The sequence below is a fragment of the Antedon mediterranea genome, chromosome 3 (assembly GCF_964355755.1).
Source record: "Antedon mediterranea chromosome 3, ecAntMedi1.1, whole genome shotgun sequence".
Lineage (NCBI taxonomy): Eukaryota > Metazoa > Echinodermata > Crinoidea > Comatulida > Antedonidae > Antedon > Antedon mediterranea.
The window spans coordinates 36,460,097-36,487,961 of NC_092672.1; the positions used below are offsets into that span (position 1 = coordinate 36,460,097).

Consider the following 27,865-nt stretch of genomic DNA (forward strand, 5'->3'; position numbering starts at 1 on the left):
TAAACGTAACATATGTTGTATTTTATTATAGACGATGGCGTAGTGAGTACGAAAGTTAAATATGTGTCGCGTAATTATACAGTTTTATATAGTTTTTATTCTTTTTTTTTGTTTAATTTTGAAGGGAACTTTATCATCAAGTTCGACAACCACCATAGATACATCTAGGTATTATGATTACGAGTCATTGACTGAATTATTGAGGCGATATGCGAACATGTACCCGGACATAGTCCGTTTGAAAAGTGTAGGGAAAAGTGTGTCAAACCGTGAATTATGGGCTATGCAGATTACAGACAACCCTGATGATGTAGAGAAAGGGGAGCCATGGTTTAAATATGTTGGCAACATGCATGGAAATGAGGTCATAGGTCGACAGATTTTAATCTATTTAATTGAATATTTATGCAAAAACTACGGAACTAATGAACGAGTAACAAAATTAGTTGATGAAACAAATATTTTTATTATGCCCTCAATGAATCCCGACGGATTTGAATTGGCGCAGGTCGGTGATTGCGATGGAACAAAAGGTCGAAGAAATGCTAACAATTTTGATTTAAACCGAAACTTTCCTGATCAGTTTCGTAAAACCGGTCAACCGACGCAACAAATTGAGACGCTATTATTAATTAATTGGATCGAAAATAATCCATTTGTTTTGTCGGCGAATCTCCACGGTGGTAGTCTTGTTGCTAGTTATCCGTTTGATGATTCACATTCGCATTCTGAAAATCACTATAGCGCAGCGCCGGATGACGATTTGTTCAAGCACCTTGCTAAAGTGTACGCCAATTGGCATAAAACAATGCATATAGAGGAAGGATGCAGAAATTGGAACGACCATTTTCCAGGAGGAGTTACAAATGGTGCCCAGTGGTATGACGTACCAGGTGAGAAAGACAGCTTTTCTCTTCACATTTATTCATTTATTTATTTAAGATGTATTTTCAGTCAACTGCCTGGTAGTTTTGTTTTCAAATTAAAATAATATACAGTAGAAAAAGGTACTAATACTTTCAAACCTCAGTCTCTCCACTTAACCCAGTTTGCGGCGGTGATACTCATGCTGAGTGACTGAAGTCTTATGCTTTACGACTTTAAATGCAAAAAAAAGTACAATACCTCCGAAAATATACATGCGCAGCCGCAAGCAGACTACGTCTCACTTTATACAGTGTACTGTACAGTTTCTATAGGCCTATTATGTACACATTTGATAGTCAAAAAAAGAAATATACCGTAATTTAAAATGATCCAGGCCTCTCGATTGGAAGCTAGAAAAGCTTACCTCACGAAGGCCCCGACAGTACAATTTGTATTTTATTATGACATGTCCATTAAATGGAATCGTAACATTTAATATTTAAAACAACATTTTAACATTTTTAAAGAGAATATGTTTTTATTAATAGCCTGTCTAGACATACTTGTGATGTAATTCTTCTCCATTAAACTATTCAATATGTCAAATAATTTTTGACAGTTTTTTTTTGTAGTAGTTTTTATTTAGTATTGTATATTATATCTTGTGATTATATGAATCTATACAAAATTTTTCCATACAATATGGAAATAACAATCTGATGGAAATGATAGGTATAGAAAATCAAACAAAGGTATGACCTGATATTGTGGTTACGGTAACCTGGTAACCACAATTTAAACCAAAGAGGAAACACATTTCTTAAAGGCTTCTCAAATTTCAAACATACTGTCAGTGTTTTTAAACATACAAACACTAAAGCCTTGTCTACACTATCAAACTTTATGTGACAAAAAAATGTGATGTGCCCATATATGCCCATATCACTACCATATTTGGGAATATCACTACCATATTTGGGCACAAGACATCACACTTTTTTGTCAAACTAGTTTGATAAGTGTAGACAGACTATAAAGCTAAAATGTAGTGTAAATGGTGGTATTCTGGTTTAGTATCAGTATGCTTTTAGTTTCAATATGTAAAAGAAGAGCTTTAACACTTTGACTGCCAAATACGAAGATCTTCGTTTTTGGAAACACAACGCTTGACTGCCAAACACGAAGATCTTCGTTTTTCGCGTTTTTTTACGAAATCCGGTAGATAGGTTAATTATTGGTATATACTATAAATATGAACACTATATTCGGTCTGGACCGTCAATATTTTACAATTTGAAAGTAACTAATCTGGTTACGAACGATTGTCAAAATGGTACCTGTCGAAATAACAAACACCGCGCATCACAGTAGCGCGTAGAGCGATGGCTTGTCGCATTGTGTATCGGTCGCGCGCTAGCTATGCCGCCGAAGCATTACAAAGGTTTTTGTGGATTGACATGTTTGTTTGTTATCTGAATAAAAAATAATGGAGTCATTTTCAATATGAAGTCTTTAATTTTATTATTGTATGTATACCCTAATTGTTTTGGTGTTTTACTGAAACTTGTTTTGAAATGATATGGATATTATCATCAGTTTACTATCTAGGCTAGTAGTACTAGGCTAGCCTAGGCCTAGGCCTAGTCATAAAACGGTTCCGGACCAACTTTAGGCCTGGTTAACTAGGCCTGGTGTCTTTACTATTTGGATTTTGGCGAAACATTGATATAAGATTTATGATTTATAAAATGTAATACATTTTTCGATAGTGATAACTTGTTTTTATAGGCCTATCGGTGCCGTGTAAGTAACTTTTTCGTTGTTTGTTGATCTCACCGGGCGATATTTTCATATTGTGATGTCTTGCACAAAATTGCGAATATCTCGACTTTCTTGCGCGAAACTACGAAAAACTCAAAAAGTGGGTTACTTTCATTTTACTATTACGATTTACATATTGTGATTTAAAAATCGTTCTTGATACCATTGTAAAGCTAAAATCTTTATGATTATTTTAGTCTAAATTACATATAAATCAGATCACATACATGGTTTCAATCAGCTTTAATATAAACATCGAATTGGGCTAAAAACGCTGGCGGTGGCAGTTTCTAACTGGAAAAACCTCTGGCAGTCAAAGTGTTAAAAGATACTTAATTTCCCTACAATTACTAAAAATATCCACCCATTTCCTAAGGGTACAATATATACTGTACAGTGTACAGTACTTGAGACATTAAATGATGTCCAACCAGATACCTCTGTGATTGTGAAGTAGGAAACATTGATAGGAAAGATAGAACTGTATGACCTACTGTATATTATATTGTCTGGGTAAAAAGTAAAGAGTAAAAGTATGATAGTACAGTATATTATCATAATTGAATTGTATTGATTAATATAGTTATATATTACATAGCCTATGTAAATACGCGAACGTGATTGGTTGAAACTGCATCACATGACTACCGCTGCGAGGATCGTAAATCGTATATATCCTCGAGAACGATGATATTGACCGTGTAATTTTCGCGTATTTTTCGTGTCCCCTGTCATTAAACATATAAATTCTCGAGTTCGATGATATTGACTGTGTAATTTTCGTGTGGCAACACTCGCGTTTGCTGATAAATAAACAAAAGTCATCTACTGGATCTTGAACTTGGGTGGAATTGTCACTCCATCGCAAGACAACGCTTCAACCACTGCGCCACTGAACTTGCTTGAAGAAATTAATCTTCTAAACTATTTAAGCTATGCATACATAGCGCCCTCATTTGTTATTAGTCCACCCTAAATGTGATGAAACACCGTTTGTGATTGGTCAATACTCACGGTAATAACCTAGTAACTAGTACGCGCTGAACATCCGGTGATTCAGCTCCTCGAAGAGAAGAAGAAGACGAATTGTTTATTCGGCCTACCTGATTATAATATTATTATTAATAGGCTTATTGATGGAAATTCTTCTGTTAATTTAAACGACCTAGTAGGCCTAAGTGAATATTTTATTGCCAAGGAATCATTAATTAGTAATTATCTGTATATTATTCTTCGCAAGGTATAAGGTGTCTAGGCAGGCTTGTTTAAATACAATACAAATACTATAGGAGGCCTAGCCTAGCTTCACCCAACCCAGCAGACTTGTTCTTGGCTATATAATATAACAGATATTGCCTTTTATATCGGTTAAATATAAGATTTGACATCCCCTCGGGAATTATATTAAGTTCTCGGGAAATATATATTCCCTCGAACTTAATATCATTCCCTCGGGGATGTCAAATCTTATATTTAACCTCTAAGCAGTCAATATCTGTATAATAATGTTAGATGTTGCATACAGTTACAATCAGTTTTAGTATTATTTTAACGTTTTGTTTTATTGTCAAATCAATCAAATATGAACGAACTAAACAGCAAACATAATTGGTAGGGTCTTTAAACACTTGTATTTTCATCAATCCCCATATGCTAATCTAGTTAAGCTCATCCTATTCCATATGGTACTAAATCCAATGCAATGACAAACAAAAATATTAACACAGAGTAAACTTGAATAAAAACAAAGTGGACATAGTAGGTTAATAAACAAATAATGAATGTTAAATGAATGAGCTGAATGATGAAAAGTTATATTTCAACGAAAAAGAAAAGATTTTGTTATTTGTACTATCGAAAAAAAATTCAATAGTACATACTATTGCATGCCATGTGACCCACAATCATCTAATCAAATGACAGGAATTTATTTGTTATATAATATTAATATCAGAATGCAATCATTGGCGGATCCAGGATTTTTAGATAGGATAGTACCTAGTTAGCACATGTATACAAATTGACATTGTTATATGAGGTGCCTCAGTCCTGTATGTTATAATAATGCTTTCTATTTGGGAGTCCCCCCATCTCTCGAGACAACCTACTGTAACATACTAACCATGTACCTCTCCCATTACTCCACTTTAACGAGTTTGACTTTTACCCAAGAGAACAATGTAACGTTTTTGTGTAAAACTTATTGTATATAATAATTCTTAGAATTTGAGGTGAATTCATTTATTTTCCTCCTCCAATAACTCCAAGAATTAAAATGTTGGTAAGAAGCTAAAGCTCTGTCTGCACTATCAAAGTGATTTATGTGACAAAAAATGCACTGTACTCATTTATAGACATAATGATGCCACTACCATATTTGGGCATATCACTACCATATTTTGGCACATCACACTTTTTTTTGTCAAAATAGTTTGTATAGACATAGCTTTATAATTTAATTTCATTCTGGTATAATTTGATAATCTTACTATATCATTGAATATCTGTTTTGATTATTGATTTTTCTGCGGTTATTCAACGAGTTGAGACCATCCCACAAAATAATGCATTGTTGCCGCATATTTTCATTTCAAACAATTACATTGATTCTGTCATCCCTTTTCCCATAATAAACCAATCGGATGCAGTAATTCTGATCAGGTGGTGGTGGCCTGGTTAGGGTCGCTCACCCATGGTGTTCACACAGGTACTGTATACTAATAATATTGTGATACCAACATTTTATGTTCGTAGTAGTAATTGATTTTGACAATTGATTAATTAATACCATTTTATTGTGGGTTTATTTTGATTAATTGGCTTTGTCAAAGATATCCTATGGTTTTTCTCATTCAAAATGTCAACATTAATTTGATGTTATACTGTGCATGTTTTTATTTCATTGAAATTTGAAAGCATTGATTTTCTACTTACTGAATACTGAAAAGCTTTATTTTTATTTTATTCAATCGAAACTAACAGCGATAATTACCGCCACTAACAGGTTTGATACAAACAAAGCTAGGACTGTTTAAAGCACCTTGATTGGTCCTGACATTGATCAAGGGCTTCTCTCGTCCAGTGCCCACCTTGACCAGAGGTCTGAGGCAGATACTAGATGCAGGGGCTGCCATAAGAGTCAGCAGTACTGATTTCAAATGCCTAACGGGACCCCAGCTCCGTATACAGCACCCGCTATTCCCAGATGGTCTCCCATCCAAGCTCTAACCAGGCCCAACGTTGCTTAACTTCGGTGATTTGACGAGAACCGGTGTTTCAACGTGGTAAAGCCGTATCTCTCTTTATCTTTGCTTTGTCCATTATCATAATAAATTAATAGAAATTATTCCTAAAGATTGGAAAATATTAGTACGATAAAATACAGGCATATATAAGCAAAAAATTAAAATATAGTAACTCATTTCATCTTTTGCAGAAATGTGCTCATATTAATGTATTGTATTAGAATTATGCGATTAAAAACTACATAATTAATATTATTTAATGTAAAAAACAGACAAAATGGATTTAAATAAAGTGGCATAATGCACGGGGATAAGGTCCATGCTATTGGTTATTGTTACTACAATTATTTTACAACGGTGTCTCTGATATATCTTATTTTTTAAACATTTAATAGAAAATATATTTTTATATAATTAAAATTATTATATAAATAAATAATAAATAAATATAAATAGGAATAAAAAATATCCATAAATTTCTTTATTATTTATATTATTTACTTTTTTATCGTCATTTATAATGTTATTGTTAAATCTGTATGAATGTAACCATACATGTGTTAATCTTTAATCATATTATCAATCCACTTTAACAATACACTTAGGACTACATCTGTTAAGCAAGCTGGCTTTTAAACTTTGATGCTTTTAAATTGCACCAGATGGTATTAAATTCTACAAGCTTTTAAAACACAAGTGTTAATATAAAGCATGCTACTTAAAATGCATGATTACTTTATTGTCCATGAAAAACAATACACGCCATACGATTATTAAACCAGAGTTTGTAAATCATGTGCTGTTGAGCAGGTGTATTGTACAGTGTATACTATTGCATAAGCTTGTTTTTTTATTAAAAACAAGCTCATTACAAAAGGAATACAATAATTCAATATAAAAAAATAATCCAAATTAAAAAAAAATTTCTGATGTTATAATACAGTATATTATAGTGCTGTCAAATAATGTGTAACTTAGTGGGAGGATATAAACAAAAAAGATGTTGAATAATTTAAATGATTGAATAAATAGAATTACATTTAAAGAAATCTTTTACAAATAATTGGGAGGGACAACAAAATAATAATAATTAATATCCTGAATTTATATAGCGCCTAATGTTGTGAAACCTCTAAATGCTGAACATTATTACCCCAGTCATTTTTTTGGATCAAAGATGTATGGAAACATACTCCCATAATACAGCTAGTAATCAGCGTTGTGTCTAGATCTAACCGGGTACCAATTTTATACACCTGCCTTGCGTAGGAGTCCAGCAATGCGACAAGAGTTGGATTCGAACCTTGATCTCTTGTCAGTAGTCCAACTCAATGCGCCACAACCCGAAAAATGCATGGTGATACCAGTGAATTAATTTCACTCTTCCCTGGTCATACCCAAGTTTATCAAATAATATATTTCTATTTTGTTTTTTTCGGTTTATAGGTGGAATGCAAGATTATAATTATCTCCATAGTAACTGTTTTGAAATTACCATTGAGTTGTCGTGCTGTAAGTACCCACAACCATCTCAACTGACGACAGAATGGAACAACAACAGGGAAGCTTTACTGGCGTATATGGAAGAGGTAGGTTACTCTAATAATCCCAGCTATCCCCCCACCCCTCCGCACCACACTAACCAATTTTAATCGATACATACAGTAGATCATTATTTTACACAAATCAAAATATAGTAGAAGTGTATTAAATAAAACCAACTGATAACACAGCTTATTACAAATATTCACCAACCCGACCCCTCCCCCATCAATATCATCATTAAAATGTTGTCATCCTAATACATCCTCATGTTGTCATCGACAGTAGATAACTTTATACACCGCCGTGAATTTAAAATTATCATTACATTGTTGCCATCCTTATCGATAAGTTGCTTACCTCAGGGATAAAGCAACCCAGGTCTTTTCGCTTTGAGGGGAGTACACATTAGAATTTAAGTAACATAGACTTAGTATTATAAAGCGTGATCACATGGAATTTTAAGCATGTTTTCATTAACCATTGTTATTTTCCTACACTAGGTCCACAAAGGTGTTAAAGGAGCCGTAGTGGATGACAGTGGTGATCCGATTCCTAACGCTGATATTGTTGTTGAGGGCATCAGTCACAATGTTACATCGATTGAAAATGGCGATTTCTGGCGTCTGCTGCTTCCTGGGGAGTACTCGATAAATGCGTATGCAAACGGGTATGTATTCAAACTAAATAGAAAAATCTATAAATTTGGTGATAAATATATGGATAAAGTTAATTTGTAGTTAAATTTGGTAAGTACAGTCAACTCTCCCAATACCGTACTCTCTGAAAACCAGAAACTATCCCAAAACCAGATTTTCTTGAGGTCCAAAAGGTCCCAAATTCATTTTTATAAAAAGACATTCTGAATTACCAGAAATATTTGGCCAGCTCAAGGGTGTCCGGTATTGGGAGAGTTGTCTGTGGATCATTGAGATTATCTGACTGATAAAGTGTTCAGGTTAATCTGATTGGCATCCATATACTGTCTACCAAGTTTGTTTTTTTACCACACACATTTTATGTAATGTTTACTTTCAATATTTCTGTTTAGCTACGAGTCTGTGCCAGCACAGCATGTGACTGTGGGTACAGGGGATGCAACAGTGGTTGAATTCAGGTTGACATCAATATCTAAAAGGATGCAGCTGACAACAGCAAAAGGTATCCAACCAAATTACCTAAAAAAAACCTTTAAATACGGTATATTAATTTAATTTAATTCTTACTGTCATCATTAACATCATCATCATCAATATCATCGTCATTATCATCACCATTATCATCGTCATCATTATCATTGTCATCGACAACATCATTTTCATCATTTCTATGATCATCATCATTTTTATCCTCATTTTTATCTTTATCATCATCATCAACTGTATCATTCAATATCCTTGTAACAGTCAGCATCATCATTTAATTGCAATCAAATCAAATACACACACATCACCTTTTCTTTACCTACAATTTAAGCCATTCTTAATAAAATATAATATAATATATTTATTACAGGAGTTGGCTGTTCGCTATTTGTTTCTACAAGTTGTCTGATGTTATTTATTGTCACAACTCTGATATTACATTTCAACTTAAATCTAACTTAATACTGGAACATAAGTCATGTCCTCAATTTCAATTTGGTAGTACACAACGGACTATCTTTTAAAGAACAAAATGAACGCGTTGATTCAGAGTTGATAGAACCTTGTTGGTTAACCAACAAGATATAATTGAGAGGCTGAACAATAGTTATTCTGCAAAATATTAATGTAAAAAGCAGCCCACAGAATTTGTGGTGTTGCTGACTAATTAGGATGTACAAAAAAATATGTATATAAATTATTAAAAAAGATTAAACCATGTCTCCTCTGTTTCTTTGTTTATATTTTGGATTTAAATAATTAATTTTTCTTGAATCTTGAATAAAAATATTTAAATTGTTTCATCTTTCAGTGTTTTTCATTTGAAGTAGGTTATTATAATTTCTATCCTCGTTTGTTAACATGGTTTTATTTAATGCTAACATTGTTTTTAAAGAAATGGTTGCATGAAAATATGTTGGTTTTATATACATGCTACAACATAACAATATTAACATACTAACAGTATGGGTTGTTTTCTTTGGTTTTTGTTTTAGTTTTCGAGACATTACAACCAACGTCATTTATTCATCATAACCACGATGAGATGGAGGCCTTCTTAGAATATTATGCTAATGCTTACCCTCATATTACACGAATGTACGACATAGGAGACTCGGTACAGGGAAGGTCACTAGTGGTTTTGGAGATTACAGACAACCCAGGATTCCATGAACCAGGTGAGTTTAACACTGGACCTTTAAATTAACACTTAACATTTGGGTTTGTTTGATTAGCACATTTAAGAACCATACTACCGTATATCCTCGGGTATAATCCCACCTCGGGTCTAATCCCACCCACTAATTCATGTCAGATTTCTTTCTTAATCCCGCACTGTGGGAAACTAGATGCTGGCAAATTAAGAGATAGAATATATACAAAATACAAGAGTATCCCCAGTATTGACTTTTGGTCTAGATGTAGGTCTCTTGTTAATAGCCAGTTAGATGTAGGTCTCTTGTTAATAGCCAGTTAGATGGAGGTCTCTTGAATAGCCAGTTCACTTGAGTTTTTACAAGAAAAACAATAATTTTTTTCAGAAGCCAGGCTCTTTCCGATTATAGTCCTACCCCTCAAAGTTGGCCCAATTTTCGTGTTCTATGAGGATGTGATTATATACAAGGATACTTGACATACTATCTTATTCTATGAGGATGGGATTATATACAAGGATACTTGACATACTATCTTATTCTCCAAATTTTGAGAAGCGAAAGAAAAACTTTTGTGAAGTTTAGATCTTGGAAGCTTGGTTTCACTGCATTTTCATTTTCAAAATTTAAATTTGCATTTAAGGTGAACCTGAGTTCAAGTACGTAGGTAACATGCATGGCAACGAGGTCGTAGGTCGAGAGATGTTATTACTACTCATTCAGTATTTATGTGAGAATTACCAACGCTTGCCAGAGATCACATCATTAGTGGATAATACAAGGATACACATTATGCCTACGATGAACCCAGATGGACATGAAATTGCTTCACCAAGTAAGTTTTATATTATAGTTTTATATTGGTCTCACCTGGCTGTCCTATTCTGAAAGTCTGTTCATATTTGGAGAACTTTTAAAATGTTGGTTCTTGGAAAGGTTCTGGTCTTTAGATTGTCAGGTTTTAGCAAATTACAGCCCAAGTTGTCTGAACTTGAACTTGAACTTTATTATTGCAATTCATTAAAGATAAATTGAACATAAAATATCGCATATAAAAAATACAAGACATAGCACTCAACTCATAGTAATCAAAGATAAAAAAGACACATAAAGAACATATACACAAACTGAAACTAAATTATCAAATGTTCTTGTATGTTGTTTCAATAAATAGTACTGCACTTGTATAAAAAAGCTATATTTCATAATTAATTTTATTTTTTTAAATAATGAGTAAACAAATGATTTAGATTTTAAAAATGTTTGTGTAAATGAAGAAATTGTATATTTATTATATCTGTGTATAATAATTTTCTTTCTTATTATCCACCAGGTGATACAACTGGCTTACTTGGTCGTGAAAACGCAAATCACATTGACCTAAATCGAAACTTTCCTGATCAGTTTGGCAGATCAACAGGTGTTCCTCAAGTAGAGACGTTGACAGTGATGCGATGGATACGGTCCTACCCTTTTGTCCTCTCCGCTAACCTTCACGGCGGGTCACTCGTGGCTAATTACCCATTTGATGACAATAAAGAATTGTCACAAACGTACAGTAAATGTCCCGACGATGACATGTTCAAGCAGATAGCAAAGGTTTATTCATATGTAAGTAGTAAGTTGTTATAATAATAATAATAATAGTTCATTCTTATATTGCGCATATAAGCAAGCTCTCAATTCGCTGTACATAAATTAAAATAGACAATGGCAATAATTTAAATTAATGAAAAGCTTATAGTAAGCTACCTGTTGATAAATCATAACTTTTAAATTGAATTTCTAAAATAATTACACTACCAGATAAGACAATTTAATATTAATGTTAATGAAAAATTTATAGAACTCTTCAGTTTTATTAAAGACCCCTTCCCTGCAATTTTGGACGTTTTTTGGAAAATAATACATATATATCACTTTAAAAACATTAAACCATGTCATTCCTTGTCTTAAATGTACGTTTTATGGTAAATTATGATAAAAAGTGAGAAACAATGCACTACCTAAGTAGCTCGCGGCGATCGACCTCTCGTGGACGGTCTCAGGCCTAGCCTAGCTAGGCTTAGTTTTGTAGGCCTAGCTGGTAAACATCGGTAACGTACGAACATCGTACGCTAGCTATATACCTAGCCTGACGTTGTATAGTTGCTGCATTAATTGTCTTTCTATTTTTGCCAGACTCCGTTGATAAAAATTGGGGAAAACCCGGTATTTTCGCTGAAAAGTTAGGAGTCTTCCATTTGTTTTGGCTTCACGATCGATCGAAAAGTGGGCGAATTACAGGTGAAAAACAAAAATATCAATCCGCGCGCAATGCATTTTGGGATTTATAGCGGGCCGCTATAATTATTAAAATCGATTTATTTTTCACATTTTTAACCGTTTAAAGACGAAAAAAGTTATCGCAATAGGACCATATAGTATTATTTTTACATTAAATATAGTTTGTGATCTTAAATTAGATCTAAAAAACGTAGGGAATGGGGCTTTAAATTACCAGATTTACTGTATCCCTATAACCATGTTGTTTGTTTACTTTCAAGGCGCATGCCACAATGCATTTTGGCCATCCATGCCCGACGTATCCAGAGTATTTTAAAGATGGCATCACAAATGGAGCTGCTTGGTATAATGTACAAGGTATTGATTGATTGGTTATTGATTGATTGGTTATTGATTGATTGGTTATTGATTGATTGGTTATTTTTCCTTTTTTTTTGTTTGGTTTGTAGTAATAATATTAATAAGAACTAAAACATTCTTAATATCGTAGTTGATAAAAAACATTTTTTTTTATTTCATAAAAAAAAAAAATGTATACGCATCCAACAGCGAGCACAAACTCGCTGGATGGATAAACTATTTTATAATTTATCATGGAGTCTCATTTGAGGCTTAGATAGTGGAGCAGTGAAAAAGATACAACCCTGGCACTAGGTCAGGATTGAACCCTGGACTAGGGATTGGAAGGCAAGCATGTTAACCACCAATCTACCACTCCACTCTTTTAGATATATCGCAAAGGAGAAAAAAAATTGCGCTAATAAATATCACAAACACATTTTCAAAACAAGTCATGAATATTTGTTTGTGATATAATATTTTACCAAACTGTTTACATTTGCGTCAAAACAGATTATGTGGTTATCAACATAATCAGCCCCATCTGTTTGTTTACTTTTATACTTTATTAAATTTTGGAACATGTTCTCAAAACAGGTTCTATATTTCAGTGTACTAATAAGTCACGGTTGAATGCCTATTGTGTGATCATAATCTCTTCACGCTATTGAGGAGTGTTTGCTCTAAAAACATTAATTTTTCTGATTCGTTAAACACCCCTTTAAATAATAATGGAATAATCTGATACAACTTATACAAGAGGATAATCAATAAAACAAACAGATTATTTAAAATATATAGAGATGTTTTTTTATTAATTATTATTGTTAAGCTCTGTCTACACTATCAAACTAGTTCGACAAAAAAAGTGTGATGTGCCCAAATATGATAGTGATATGACATCATCTTGTCCGTGTATGGGCACATCACACTTTTTTTGTCACATAAAGTTTGATAGTGTAGATTACGCATTATGCAGGCCTGTAGTACGTAGTGTTTTATGACAAGTACATTAATACTCCGTGAACGTGTTCTCCTTTCTTCCTATACTTCTTTACATCAGTGTCACTCAATACTAAGAAAAATACATAAAAACATAATACAACTAATATTTTTAGCAAACAATAGCATTTATGGCTTCTTTTTTTGTAATATAAATGTGAATAAACATAATATACAACTATCATTATTATAGGTGGTATGCAGGACTGGATATACCTTCACACAAGTTGTTTCGATATTTCTATTGAGATGGGATGTGATAAATACCCACATGAATCAGACTTACCAGGCTATTGGAAGGCTAATAAGCCAGCTCTTTTAGCCTATATGTCACAGGTATGTACCACACACTTGGTTGGCCTCCACATTGCTAGTACTGTATAAATGGCTGGCAATGGTTCATGTAGTTTAACGCTTTTAAGAGAAAATGATCAAGAATATATCTGTTTTTTTTTAAATAGTTTTAGTTTGTTTATTTGGTCTTTTTTTGTCTGATGTGTGTTAATAAGCCCCATATACTACTACATAGTCAGGGGAAAAATGGCAAAAGGCTTCCTACTTTCTAGGACTTTTATCAAATATTTATATTTGACAACTCTGTAACATGACCACAGTGCTAATTTTGCCATATTCCCCTAACTGTACATTTATATGAAAGTGAAATAAATTTCAAGAATAATGACCTATACTTTCTGGTATCATGTGAGCTCCAGAGCCCCCTAAGTTCCCTACATCTGGGAGAATTAAACTTCTGAAAGAACAGTGAATCAGTTGAGTTAGTTAAACCAAAAAAAATTCTGAACACTACAACAATATATGTCAATCCTGTAGACTTCAGGAAGATTGCAGACTGATTAAATAGAAGATTATTATACAGTGTTTCTCTTATTTCTTTGTTTATATATATTTGTTACTCTTTAACTTGGTAGGTACACAAAGGTGTGAAAGGTTTTATTATGTCACCAGACGGCGTGGGCCTACCCAATGCGACTATCTCAGTAGCAGGCATTGACCATGACATTAGAACGGCTGGAGGGGGAGACTACTGGAGACTTTTAGTTGCAGGGACCTATCAGGTCACTGCCTCATTTGAAGGGTAGGTCACATTTACCTTTTTTTATCATATACAAATAAATTCAATAGTTTATAATAAACATTAAGTGTAGGCTAATTTACTAAAATCAAATTATAAATAAATTAACAATTACTTTTAATATTTCTTTTATTTCATTACAATCATATCCAACAGTCATAGGCCAATTACAGGATGTCTTCGGTACAATTTAAAATTCATAAATTACGATGAAACATTGTTTATAATTACAGATTCCAATCAGTTACTCATGAGGTCACTGTAACGGAAGGATCAGCAGTGCAGTTGAACTTTACCCTAGCGAAGGGCTGGGCCGAAACACAGGACTTTAATCTTCCCCAAAACGCTAGCCACTACATGTCTAATGAAGAACTTATTGAGAAAATACGGAACCTTGGCCAGGTTCATCCAAGCATAGCTTTGGTGAAAGAGTTGGGACAGACAGCTGGCGGTCTGCCAATATTGGCAGTGGAATTGACCAATCAGCATGAGGATAGTAGTGCTGACAGGCCAAGTGTGGCTCTGATTGGTGGAATGAGAGGTGACGAGCCTGTTGGGAGGGAGATATTGTGGAGATTAATGAGGCATTTTGCAGCAGGTATGTGAATGTTAATATTATTGCAAATGTACACATCTGGCTCGTGTGCACTTTAAACCCAGTACATCTTTCGGAAGGGTAGGGGGTTATCCCGGTGTACAGGTCCATTCAGCCCCTGTCGTTGTGGACATTTGACATTAAGGGACCCATAGAGAGGTAGAAAGTTGCTGTCCACACCTGTGCGCAATTCAGCCAAGTAGACTGCAAGTTATTCCCTTATTTACATTTAAGATGTAGTAGCATAGTATAGGTTATTTTTTATTTTTATTTTATGTCTTTAGGCAATGTGGCCAAGGATTACCAATAGTGAATTAATCACTGTCCTATCAGATAGGTGGTAATCCTCCTGATACAGGGGCTATTGTGTGAACCAGTTCACCGGGGTAACCCCCTACTCTTTTTCGAATAATGAACTGGGTTCTCTAAAGTGCACACAGGTTATAACTGTGTACACTGGACCTACGGTTTATAGTCCTTATCCGAGAAGACTTGTTCCACCACCAGAACTAGGAGCGAGTCGGCCTCGAACCCTTGCCGATGTTGTTGTTGGCTCTTTAGATACGGTAAACGGCGCCCCTGCCTTAACCGCTCGGCCATATGACTCGCAGAATGAATGTTGTAACACGTTTTATAAACCAACCAATTGACATGTTAGGTGATCATTATGAACGAATACAGGTCAACCCGTACCCATGCCAACTCGTACCCACCAACTCGTACCCAAATTTTGGCTTACTCGTACCCAAAATTTTGGCTGACCCGTACCCATCATTGGCTGACCCGTACCCATCATTGGCTAGCCCGTACCCAAGTTTAATGCTATTTAAAGTATATTTATATTACATTTAAACCCAGTTTTATTAAATTTTTAGATACCAATCATATGTTCAATATTATAATGGCAAAAACTATTGACCTAAAAAGTATAATAATATGTACAGACTCGTACGAAAAAAGCACAGCTTTCATCGTATTGCGTACGTCGTATTTGGTCAAGTTAATACTTGAGGGCGCTGTTTTATATGGCTCTGTACTGTGGAAGATGTCAGTGGTCGGCTGTGCTGCATTCTATTTTTTTTCATTTATGAGTTATTCATCTATTATTTTCTACAAATAGTAGTACACGGAAATTGAAATACCCACTAGTCTGTGATGATGAAAACTTGAATTATTAAAAGTAAACATGAATATCTTTTATACATAATTTGTATTTTCATTTTATTTTACAGATAATGAAGTAATGTGCTTTTTGAAAATCGTTTTAAAACGAATGTTTTTTGTTGTTTTGTTTTGCAAGTTTTGGAAATTATTAAACTGTTTTAACATTTCGAAAATATTTAATACATTTTTAAGTAGTCACTCGTATTTTAAAATCACGAAACTATTTAAGTGGATACCAGCCTCATTGCTGCTATGAGCATTTAGTAGTAGATTAGATTATTGCCGTTTATCTAGTATACAATGACGGATGTGAGAGTAATAATAAAAGGTAACCTCCCAATAATTTAACATTTAATTACAAACGACGACATTTGCTGTTATTACGTTTTCATTTTATAATGATTATTACTGTAGCTTATTATTATGACTAAAAACCGAAATAAATACTACAAACTTAAAAAAATCATCTTATCGCTGACAGATACGTAAGTACTCAGACACGTGTAGGTAGGCCTTCAGAACGTTTATATTATTTTAGTAAATAACGACACATCCGTTGCCATGGAAAAACGATCGTAGTTCATTCATTTGTCTTATTTGACACATAGAATGCGTATTTTGTTTTAAAAAGGGAATCCCTCGTCAGCAAAAACACGTAGCTGTTATTGAGGAAACATTTACCAAAAATGTTTAATTACCGTAAACAAACAGATAATTTTACTCAATTATTTCAGAAAAAAAATAAATAGAAAACGATCATACGCCACATTGCGTTGTCTATTTTTGGACACAATACAAATGGACCCGTACAAATGCGTTTTTTTTTAATATTAAAGAGGAATCCCCATTCAGCAAAAACACGTACGTAGCTGTTATAGAAGAAAATCTGCCAAAATGTTTAATAATTGCCTTACAGTACGACAGTACGTGTATATGATCATTTCACTGAATTATTAATAAATAAAATATATAGAAAACGATCATACGTCATTACTGAGTCGTCTCTTTGACGCCGGCCCTATAAATGCGTGTTTTTTGTAATAAAAGGTTAATCCCGGTCAGCAAAAACACGTAACACGAAATCTACGAGTAATTCGACCCCATAGCCCCCTGCAGGCTTTTTGCTTAAAACAGGGCGTTGTTAATTCAACCAATTTTGAACATACAAATACAATAGAAATAATAATTACTTGATCGAATGCAATCAGGGAAGATAATTAGAATAAAATAAAAGAATAAAAATTGATAAGTATAAAATTATACGTTGTTGGTACTTTACCTGGGCTTAATTGAATTGTAATACTAACTATACAACAGTTAAAATATTTTTTTATTAATTAATTTTCTCTTACGTAAATAAAAAAGACACGTAACATACGTTTATAAAACTATAATACTACATTTAAATAAATGTTAACAAATATATGCCTAATTAAACGAAGTCTACAATCAAATCAATGGTCATTAATTTTTTTATTAGCACACATTTCACCGAGACCTGTAAAATAAAAAAACAATTTAAATATAAAAATATTCATACGGCAAAAGCATCCGTTTTGCGCCGATCAAATCATTACAAGTAATTATTCAAATTGGGTACGAGTAGGCCAAATAATGGGTACGAGTAAGCCAAAAATGGGTACGGGTAAGCCAAATAATGGGTACGAGAAAGCCAAATAATGGGTACGAGTAAGCCAAATATTTAGGTACGAGTTGGCATGGGTACGGGTTGGTTTGGGTACGGGTTAGCCAAAGTGGGTACGAGTTGACCAATTATTTGGGTACGGGTTAGCCAAGTTGGGTACGAGTTGACATGGGTACGGGTTGGTTTGGGTACGGGTTGACCAGCACCCTTATGAACACCTGACACTAACAAGGTACTTGTCGCTATGAATGTTCAAGACATGACATATTATAACATGCCTGAAAAAGTCACTATAAATGAGGGGTGTCACACACATCGCCACCATCATACCAACTAAAAATTATTAAACAATACCAAATTGTATACAAAATGAACATACAAATGATATTGTTATTTGATGCAGGCCATGAGAACAAGGATGAGACCATCAGTGATATACTAGACTCTACAAGGATAACCATCGTACCTGCCGTTGATTTGGACTTGTTTCCAAATAGTCATGAAAATGATTGTAAAGAAAGATCTGCCAAGATAGAAGTGGTAAGATATTGAATGTATAAAGCTCTGTCTACACTATAAAACTTAATGTGATGTGCCTATATATGGACATGATGATGTCATATGACCACCATATTTAGGCATATCACTACCATATTTAGGCACTTCACACTTTTTTGTCATTAAACTAGTTTGATAGTGTAGACAGAGATTAGAAATGAAGAGTACTTGGTATGCAAAAGTAACGATATACAGTATTATACCACCTTATGTACGAACTGAAGATGTTTTTAACATCATAAAGCCTGTTTTCCATTAGGAAACTTTTTTTAGTTCTGATTGGCTGTGGAATTTTTCACATCACAAAAAATAGATTAAAATATTAATATGCATGCTCATTAGTTACCTATTTCGATTCACACAAATAAATTTGCCTAATAGAAAATAGGCTTAAAGTCAATTCCCTGAAAACCAGTATTTTAATATATATTTAGGATTTTCCTTCACAAAAAGTATATTTTATAACTATCTGATGTGTTGTGACTTATGCTGCCCAGTATTTTAATATATATTTAGGATTTTCCTTAGCTAATGCGTGAAGCTGTCACAAAAAGTGTATTTTAAAACTATATAATGTGTTGTAACTTATGCTGTATTGCTTTACAGAACCAAGAGGCTCCTGAGGTAGCCGCTATTCTCTCTTTGTTTCAAAATCAAAACTTCTCTCTTGCTTTAAGTCTTGAATCAAGTGGATTTTGGATGAGGTAATGTGTTATTTTGGATTTTTACAAAGTAGCCAATAAAATGTGAATTTATAATGAAGTTGCATATTATTTTGTTGTTGTTATCTTTATTCTTTATTTAACTTTATTTATTATTTCATATGGCTTATATTTATAGGATTCCACTTGATACACCCGTTCAAAATAGTCGGAAGACCAAAGGTTTCATCACAGAGGATAATAGGCTATTATCTTACTTAGCTGAGACATATGCTTTGGACCATTCCACTATGCACATGGGTAATGCTGCTTGTAATGGACATGTATTTCCATCAGGTACTGTCCATGGAGCCGATTTAAAACGTACAAATAACACACTGCAAGATTATCTGTATTTGAATAAAGATGTTAATATGGTGAGTAGTGGTGGAATAACAACTACCGTATATCCTCGCGGATTAATCTCACTTTAGGCTTAATCCCACCCCTTACTTTATGTCTGATTTTGCAAACAGATATAGTCCCAGTATTGACCTTTGGTATGGATGTAGGCCTCTCTCTCTAGCCAGTTCAGTTCAGATGAGTTTTTTGCTTACCAATCATTTTTTTTCCAGATCACTGCTCACGTATCTTGTTGTAAGTATCCAGATGTTTCCAAGATACCATCACTATGGCAACAGAATCTTATACCAATAATGAAGTTTATAAAGAAAGCAAATCAAGGTTGGTATTTTTTTTCTTTTCTTCTTCTGCTGGTTCAGTTTTGTAGTTTTTTTACTTTAACAAAAAATTTGCAAATAAAATATTATTTTGTAGGTGTTCACGTAAGTCTAGTAAATGAGCAAGGTTCCACGGTAACAGATGCTGTGGTCAGCCAATGGAGTCACACATGCCCTTTCACCTTTGAACCCGATCAACAGCGATTTCATAAATTACTAGAAGAGGGTAAAAATACAATAACAGTTGTTGCTCCTGGTTATAGTATGACAACAAAAGAGGTTACTGTGAAGAGAAACCAGGTATGACAAGTGTTTTATTATCACATGATTGCGGGATGCCCTTTTAATAACATGCTTCTCTCCTTTTTACCTTACATTGTCAACTTATCGACCTTGCCAGTTTGGCTAAGTAAACTAAATTCATATTCTTTAAATAATTTGGATCCTAATATTTTAGTACTTTCGATTTATTGGATCAACAAAAAAGAAAAATTTCTCTTCAATAAATTCATATTAATTTCCAAGTGTTGGTGTTTACCACTGTAATAAATTGATGTCAATAAGTTGTTCTTTTTGGAAATATCTTATTTTAGCTTGGTTGGTCTCTCAATTTAACTTATTTATCACTAGTGTTTACAATCATTGTTTTTGTAGATGGTGTCTATAACAGTTGAATTGAAGTTGGAACACACTGTGAGATACCATACGTATGATGAAATGCTAGCAAAACTAAGAAATTTGACCTTTAGTCATCCATCAATATGTGCCTTGCACCCGTAAGTATAGACAGACTACCTGCTAAAATGGAAGTCCCCTGATATCTACCAAAAAGCATTTAATTTGTTTTGCATCTCAGATTTAAAAAAATATTAAATTTTCCTCAAATTCCAACTAGTAATAATTTAGTAATCTTGTTTCTAATAGGATTGGAAAGACTAAAGAATTTCGCCAAATATGGTCGTTAGAAATCGCTATTAATAATCACAAAGTTGTTCCAGCTCACAAACCACATGTTAAATTTCTCGCAAACATTCATGGAAATGAGGTCGTAGGTCGTGAATTGTTGCTAGCATTAGCCGAGTACCTCGTTGCAAGTTATGGAACTGATGACTTAGTTACAGAGGTAGGTACATCTTATGATATATTTCTGTTGAGTTAAATTTTAACCAACTTTTTAATTTTGTTTATTATATTCATTCATCTACAGTATAATAATTCATTGATGTTTTTTGCTTCCTATCTGAACACCAAAGATTTGTAGGGGTGTTCTTGACAAAACACCTCAAGGCCCGTAGCCAGGGGGGTTTTTGGGGGTTCGGGCGAACCCCCCTTTTGTGCGAACCCCCCTTTTACCAGCGAACTCCTCCTTGAAAAACAAAGGCCCAACTTCCAAAGTCGTGCAATTAATTATCAATTATAGAATACTGTAGTGTACTATATAATTTCTCTGCATAACTCAGATTTTAGTAGGTAAAAAATTTCTCTTTAAGCTGATTAAAACAACCGAAATTGCTCTGAGAGCCAAAGCTTTCAGGGGCCTTCGGCCTCTGGACCCCAACCTGGGCCCCCAGCCTACAGTTGCTCGCAATGCTCGCAAAATAAATGGTGTCAAGAAAACCTCCCTCTGATACATTCTGGCTACGGGCCTGTCCTCCATTCAAAGAATGTAATGTGTATTGATGACTTTATTACCCTGTCACACAGCTTGTAGATACAACCCATATCCACCTAGTACCTATGGTAAACCCAGATGGTAGTCGACAGGCTGAGGGTGAAGAAGGTAATTGTGACAGCACCAGAGGAAGGAACAATGCCAACAATATTGATATTGATACAAGTTTTCCAGGTGATTAAAGCTATGTCTACACTATCAAACTAGTTTGACAAAAAAGTGTGATGTGCTCAAATATGGTAGTGGTATGCCCACATATGGTAGTGATATGACATCATCATGTCCATATATGGGCACATCACATTTTTTTGTCACATAAAGTTTGATAGTGTATACAGAGCTTTAGCATACTCTGAAATCAATCAAACAACAATAAATAATTTTGTAGACATTTTCAACCATATTTATTTTATTTCCTTTTGAAAACACAAACCTAACTTACCTCACGTTTATTCGCTATTTAAATTAATTTCTTCTTTGTTGATAGAATGACTTTTTATGGCTCGTCAGATTAAGCCTACTGTGGCCATATTCACAAATTAAAATTTAAGAGTTCACTTATTTATATTTTCATTTCATTTCATTTCATTTATTTCGTCTCGCATACTTATAACAAAAAATAACAAACAAAAGAGAGAGACAGGATTCCCAAAAGCGAACTAAATCAAACTATCAAGTGGGTCTCCAAAGCAAAACATAATCATCCAACAATAAAATACAAAATTACAACATTAAAAACATGAAGATTAAAAAGTACAAAATATCAATACAAAAGTTACCCTAGACATCATTATTGTTATATTTATTAACTTAAGTGAAGTACTAATTGGTCTAAAAATAACATAGGATGTTTTTCCTTTAATTAGTTAATCAGATGAACACCAGTCACCATGGAGTGCCACCAGAGACTGATTTATTAATAGATTGGATGAAGAAGAGTCCGTTCTCTCTATCTGTCGCTCTCTATAGTGGAACTAGTGTAGTCAAGCTGCCGTACAACTACATTAATAAAACGAGTATGTTTTTTGTTTTTTTTCTTTAACAGAAAACAGAAACATCTTGTGTGTGTTAAATAAATACTAAATGTATACAGGTTCACAACTGTCGTTTGTAGTACCAATTTCTGTTCTCTCTACATGAAAAAGAATAATGCTAAGGATATGGAATGTGTATTTTATCTGCGTATTGTTTTTAGCGTCGAAAGATAGTGAATTATCAAATTTGTTTGTTTCCTTTATAAGAAGAAGCAGGTGTTAATGTGACGCCAGACGATGATGTTTTCAGATACCTTGCAAGTACATATGCACAAGCACATCCCAACATGCATCTGGGTAACCCACAATGCTCTGATAAACAAGGTAAGGACATTTCTGGTTGTATTGCACAAAGGGAGTCAATATGGAAAAATTAGACAAAACAAACCATCTTATAAAAAAATAAGGAAAAAACCTATAGCCAGGATGAACCCAACTTTAAAAAAAAATGCCCTTTCAAACTACAGACTAGCAGTGGAAGTGGGTAAATGGTAAGTAGGGCTAGGTAGGGCTAGCTAGCCTAGTTCATAGCCCCTAAGAATCCTGGCTATGGTCTTGAAGAGTAAAGCTATACTTATTAAGAAGGGTTGGAATGTTGGTGTAAATGTTATAAATACTTGACTTTTGTACAGATGAGCATTTTGATGGTGGTATTGTTAATGGAGCAGTGTGGAATGCACAGTCTGGCAGTATGCAGTCTGGCAGTATGCAGTCTGGCAGTATGCAGTCTGGCAGTATGCAGTCTGGCAGTATGCAGGTAAGGTTGTTATTCTAGTCAAAGTAATAACTAGTGGTTCAAAATAGAGCTTGATCAATGAATAAAAAAATATTTATATATGTATACTTGCACTGATGAAGGGCTAGTGTTGCTAATTTTTCTGGCTGTTTTACTTTATCGTTTTTATTTAGCTTTTTGCTTATTTTTTTTTTGTATCTCCATTGAGATCCAGCCACTGATAACCACAGCATTGTCATTTTTTCAGTGCTTATTTTATTTTGTATCTCCATTGAGATCTAGCCACTGATACCCACAGCATTGTCATTATTTTCAGTAATTTGCCTTTAGATTTATATAAATATATGTATATATATGGAGAACAAAATGTATTTTGTAAGTAAATGGAGAACAAAAAAAATGTCCACTGCAATTGTGTTTATTTCTGTATTAATTTTCTATTGGTTTGTTTTAGGATTATAATTATGATTCTTTGAATTGTCTGGAATTAGCTGTTTACATTGGTTGCTGCCATCATCCAAAGAACATGCAACTACAGTCTATATGGCACGCCCATCGCAAGCCGCTATTGGCTATGATTGAACAGGTGGGTGGAGCTCCAATCATCATTACAATCACTATCATAATCCAAATCATTGTTTTTTCCATTGAAGACCATGTCTACATTATTCTACTGCAGTTACTGCAGTAACAACATTCTGTTTACTCTCTAACCTGTTTACTCTCTAACCTGTTTACTCTCTAACCTGTTTACTCTCTAACCTGTTTACTCTCTAACCTGTTTACTCTCTAACCTGTTTACTCGCTGACCTGTTTACTCGCTAACCTGTTTACTCTCTAACCTGTTTACTCTCTAACCTGTTTACTCGCTGACCTGTTTACTCGCTGACCTGTTTACTCGCTGACCTGTTTACTCGCTGACCTGTTTACTCTCTAACCTGTTTACTCGCTAACTTGTTTACTCTCTAACCTGTTTACTCTCTAACCTGTTTACTCTCTAACCTGTTTACTCGCTAACCTGTTTACTCTCTAACCTGTTTACTCTCTAACCTGTTTACTCGCTAACCTGTTTACTCGCTAACCTGTTTACTATCTAACCTGTTTACTATCTAACCTGTTTACTCTCTAACCTGTTTACTCTCTAACCTGTTAGTTAGATTTCATTTGTTTATCTTTTTATAAATAACAAACCCAACAAGTCACAAGGTACAGAGCACTTCAGGGGGTAATCATAATCATAATCATAGTTTATTGTAGTGATCCCTCTTACCCAGTAGCATCACATACAGAAAAGAAAAAATTTTATAGAATTTCAAATATCACAAAATTTGAATAATATTGATATTTTCAGGAACTTTAGTGCAGTTAACCTATGCAATTATTTAGATTTTGTGGGTAATCATAGTTTATTGCATATTATCTTACCCAGTAGCAGCACATATATTAATTAAACTAATATTAATAATTAAAATATTATGCGTATTTAAATATCACAAAATGTAAATAATATTTGATATTTTCAGGCACACTTTGGCATACAAGGCAGCGTTAAAGATCACCGCGGTAACAATATCATCGGAGCTAAAGTAAGAGTAGAAGGGCGCCAACATGTTGCAAAAACTTCGCAACAAGGGTTCTTTCATCACCTGTTGCTTCCTGGTACGTACCACATCCACGTGGAAGCTGATAGTTACCAAGTGACGGATGTGGAAGTCATCGTTCCAAACCAAGGCGCTGGTAACATTACTGTAATACTGTATAAAGAAAGACTTTTCTTTGGCTTGAGTCCGTCAATGTTTCTTATGTTGTTTGGTGAGTTTGGGAGTTCATTTAAAGTATTCAAAACCCGTTATTTATTTTAGAGTTATTTATTTGTAATATGTATTAATTGTACAGCCTCGATCACACTTAATTTGGTCGATTAAAGTGACTAAGAAAAGTCCAATCTGAACTCTGGCTACAGTTCCCACAGGGTTAAATTAACCAAGTCCAATAGGTACTTTTACTGACCACTGCCTGCCCAATAAAACTATCCATGCGGCTAAAAAGTCCAATTCGAAGGTGCGACTCATGTTAACACGCGTGAGTCAATCGTTCTTTTTAACATCACGGCTTATTTTTGGTAAAATTATGGTAAAACTAACTAAGTGAAAATATCCAAGTGCGAACAATGGTCAAATCTTCCGATGACATTTGATAAAGCTAACATTGTTAAATCTACTATTTTTAAAGTCCAGTGCGAACAAGGCTTAATACTGAAAGGTATAGAAAATATACAATCCTGTACTTATCACGATTCATATCATTCCCAATTATCTAATAATATATGCATTTTGTCTTTATTTAATTGTTATGCAACTTTTCAGTTTGAATAAATGAATATTTATTATTGTAAATATATTTATTTTATTTCAGGTGTTGGTCTTGCTGTTATCATGTTATTCATCCTCTGCCTAATACGTGTTTGCAGTGACCACAAGTACGGTCAACGAAGGAAGGGATTTTATCGATTGGACAGTGACCGAATGTACCAAGAAGAGTTTGCTGACCGCATGGCTATGAAAGCTTTTAATTCAAAACAAACGTTACTAAGTAACGGATATCACGATAATATTAGCGGGTCAAGTAGTGAGGAAGATGTGATCTTTAATACGTGACCATAATATTTATATTCATAAAATAGAAAGATAGTTTTATAGTAATCAACAAAGGAAATTCAATATTCAAATTATATTTGGTTTTTTTATGATGGGTAAATGAAAGCAAATGTTGTACTCAGAATTCTTCTGTTTACAAACTCCTTGTTTGCCAGTGTTTGCAGAATGCTGTATTGCTGTAGACTGTAAAGCCCTATCTACACTATCGAAGTTTATGTGCCCATATATGGACATGATGATGTCATATCACTACCATATTTTGGCATATCACACTTTTTTTGTCAAACTAGTTTGATAGTATAGACAGAGCTTAGATGATGTCATATCACTACCATTTGGCATATCACACTTTTTTTGTCAAACTAGTTTGATAGTATAGACAGAGCTTAGATGATGTCATATCACTACCATTTGGCATATCACACTTTTTTTGTCAAACTAGTTTGATAGTATAGACAGAGCTTAAGTACAACATTCATCAAACTGGCAAACTTGGAATTTGCAAATAATAGTCAGCTAGTGTAGACTAGGCTTAAATAATTATACTAAAATATCATGCAATGTAATGCTTACAAAAATAATGTATGTTTTTACAGTGAGCTATTTGTATGATACGCCCCAATGCAAATGCCAAAAATTGCTGAAGTGCGAGATTGGTCATAATAAGATTATGAATATTTAGATTGGACAAAAGGTAGGACAAGTTTAGTGTGTACAGTACAGTACAGTACATCAAATCAGTGATTAGTTGAAATTGACAGATCGTAAAGCATTATTTTATACTTTATTAAATGTAGTAAGGAGCAAGGGCAGGTATGTAAATATTAACATGATTATGTTAGAATTTGAGAAATTGCATTTAAAGAACATTTTTTTGTGTTTAAATGTTGCATAGATAATAAGATAATTTAGAGAGAAATATGATTTATATGATGTGTATTTTAATTACTGTTGGGTAATGATGGGTGTTTTTGATAATTTTTTATTAGTTAACAAATTTTACTTTTTTGATTACAAATAAGAACACTTTTTATTTCATATAGAAAGGTCTTTTTCTTTTATCCGTGTTTTATATTAATTTAAATAATCAGCAAAATCAATTTTGTAGAAATTACAACAATTCTTTTACTTTGATCTTCAAATTTTTGAAAGATAATTTATTTGAAAGATAATTTATTCATGAATTTTCTTGATGAACCAGTGAAATTAGATTTAAATAGAAGCGGGAAAAACCAAAGATGGTGAAAAAAGATGGATAAATGAAGGAAAATTATATCGAAGAAATAGTATTGCAGAATGGATTGAGAAACAGGAGGATGGGTTGATTCAAGGAGTATTGTTCTGTGACAAAGAACACCCTATCAGTCGGACATTTTTATAAAAAAAGTATGGCAGAAAGCAATGAGAAACAGGCGGATGATGGCCGATTCAAAGAGTGTTGTTCTGTGACAAAGAACACCCTATCAATTGGCGTTTTTATAGTATGCTAACAAGCGTAATAATGAAATATAATATTGCTGACTCTACAATCAAAAGTTTTTAAGATATGGACAATACTACATTGCAGCATCGTATTAACAAATAATTCTATTGAATGTGAATAAAAAAAAATATAATATATATAGTATGTATATTGCTATAGGCAATATAATATATATAGTATGTATATTGCTATAGGCAATATAATATATATACTGTAGTATGTATATTGCTATAGGCAATATAATATATATAGTATGTATATTGCTATAGGCAATATAATTGCCATGTGCTTAATAGAATATAATGCAAATATATATTTAATTCTTTGTACCTTTACTAATGTAAATATCTCTTTTGTAGTATGGGCATGGTTGTCGTCACATGGGAGTGGTTTGAACAAAATAATAATACAAAATGAAGTCAATCTGTGTTATTGTTTATGTGGAA

At 33.6% G+C, this 27,865-nt stretch overlaps 1 protein-coding gene and 1 pseudogene across 3 annotated transcripts; one reads left to right on the forward strand and one right to left on the reverse strand.

Moving 5' to 3' along the window:
• Nucleotides 1–34: 34 nt before the first annotated feature.
• LOC140045435 (carboxypeptidase D-like) lies at nucleotides 35–27,852 on the forward strand. 3 transcript variants are annotated; one of them, XR_011844582.1, is made up of 26 exons: nucleotides 35–893; nucleotides 7,380–7,522; nucleotides 7,979–8,145; nucleotides 8,527–8,636; nucleotides 9,616–9,798; nucleotides 10,418–10,609; nucleotides 11,108–11,385; nucleotides 12,321–12,417; nucleotides 13,595–13,737; nucleotides 14,331–14,497; nucleotides 14,728–15,092; nucleotides 18,302–18,438; nucleotides 19,063–19,160; nucleotides 19,297–19,534; nucleotides 19,733–19,841; nucleotides 19,935–20,137; nucleotides 20,492–20,613; nucleotides 20,762–20,960; nucleotides 21,542–21,683; nucleotides 22,376–22,525; nucleotides 22,751–22,867; nucleotides 23,176–23,300; nucleotides 23,734–23,865; nucleotides 24,803–25,091; nucleotides 25,695–27,653; nucleotides 27,689–27,852. XR_011844582.1 is itself a non-coding variant. In XM_072090330.1 (25 exons), exons 1-25 carry the CDS (start codon nucleotides 62–64, stop codon nucleotides 25,934–25,936), a joined length of 4,980 nt encoding a protein of 1,659 aa, XP_071946431.1. In that variant the 5' UTR covers nucleotides 35–61; the 3' UTR covers nucleotides 25,937–27,776. The 3 variants fall into 3 exon arrangements, 2 of the variants coding, with proteins under 2 accessions (XP_071946431.1, XP_071946432.1); XM_072090330.1 differs by having other exon boundaries at nucleotides 25,695–27,776; XM_072090331.1 differs by having other exon boundaries at nucleotides 22,754–22,867; nucleotides 25,695–27,776.
• Nucleotides 5,869–5,986, reverse strand: LOC140045672 (5S ribosomal RNA; annotated as a pseudogene).
• Nucleotides 27,853–27,865: the final 13 nt, after the last annotated feature.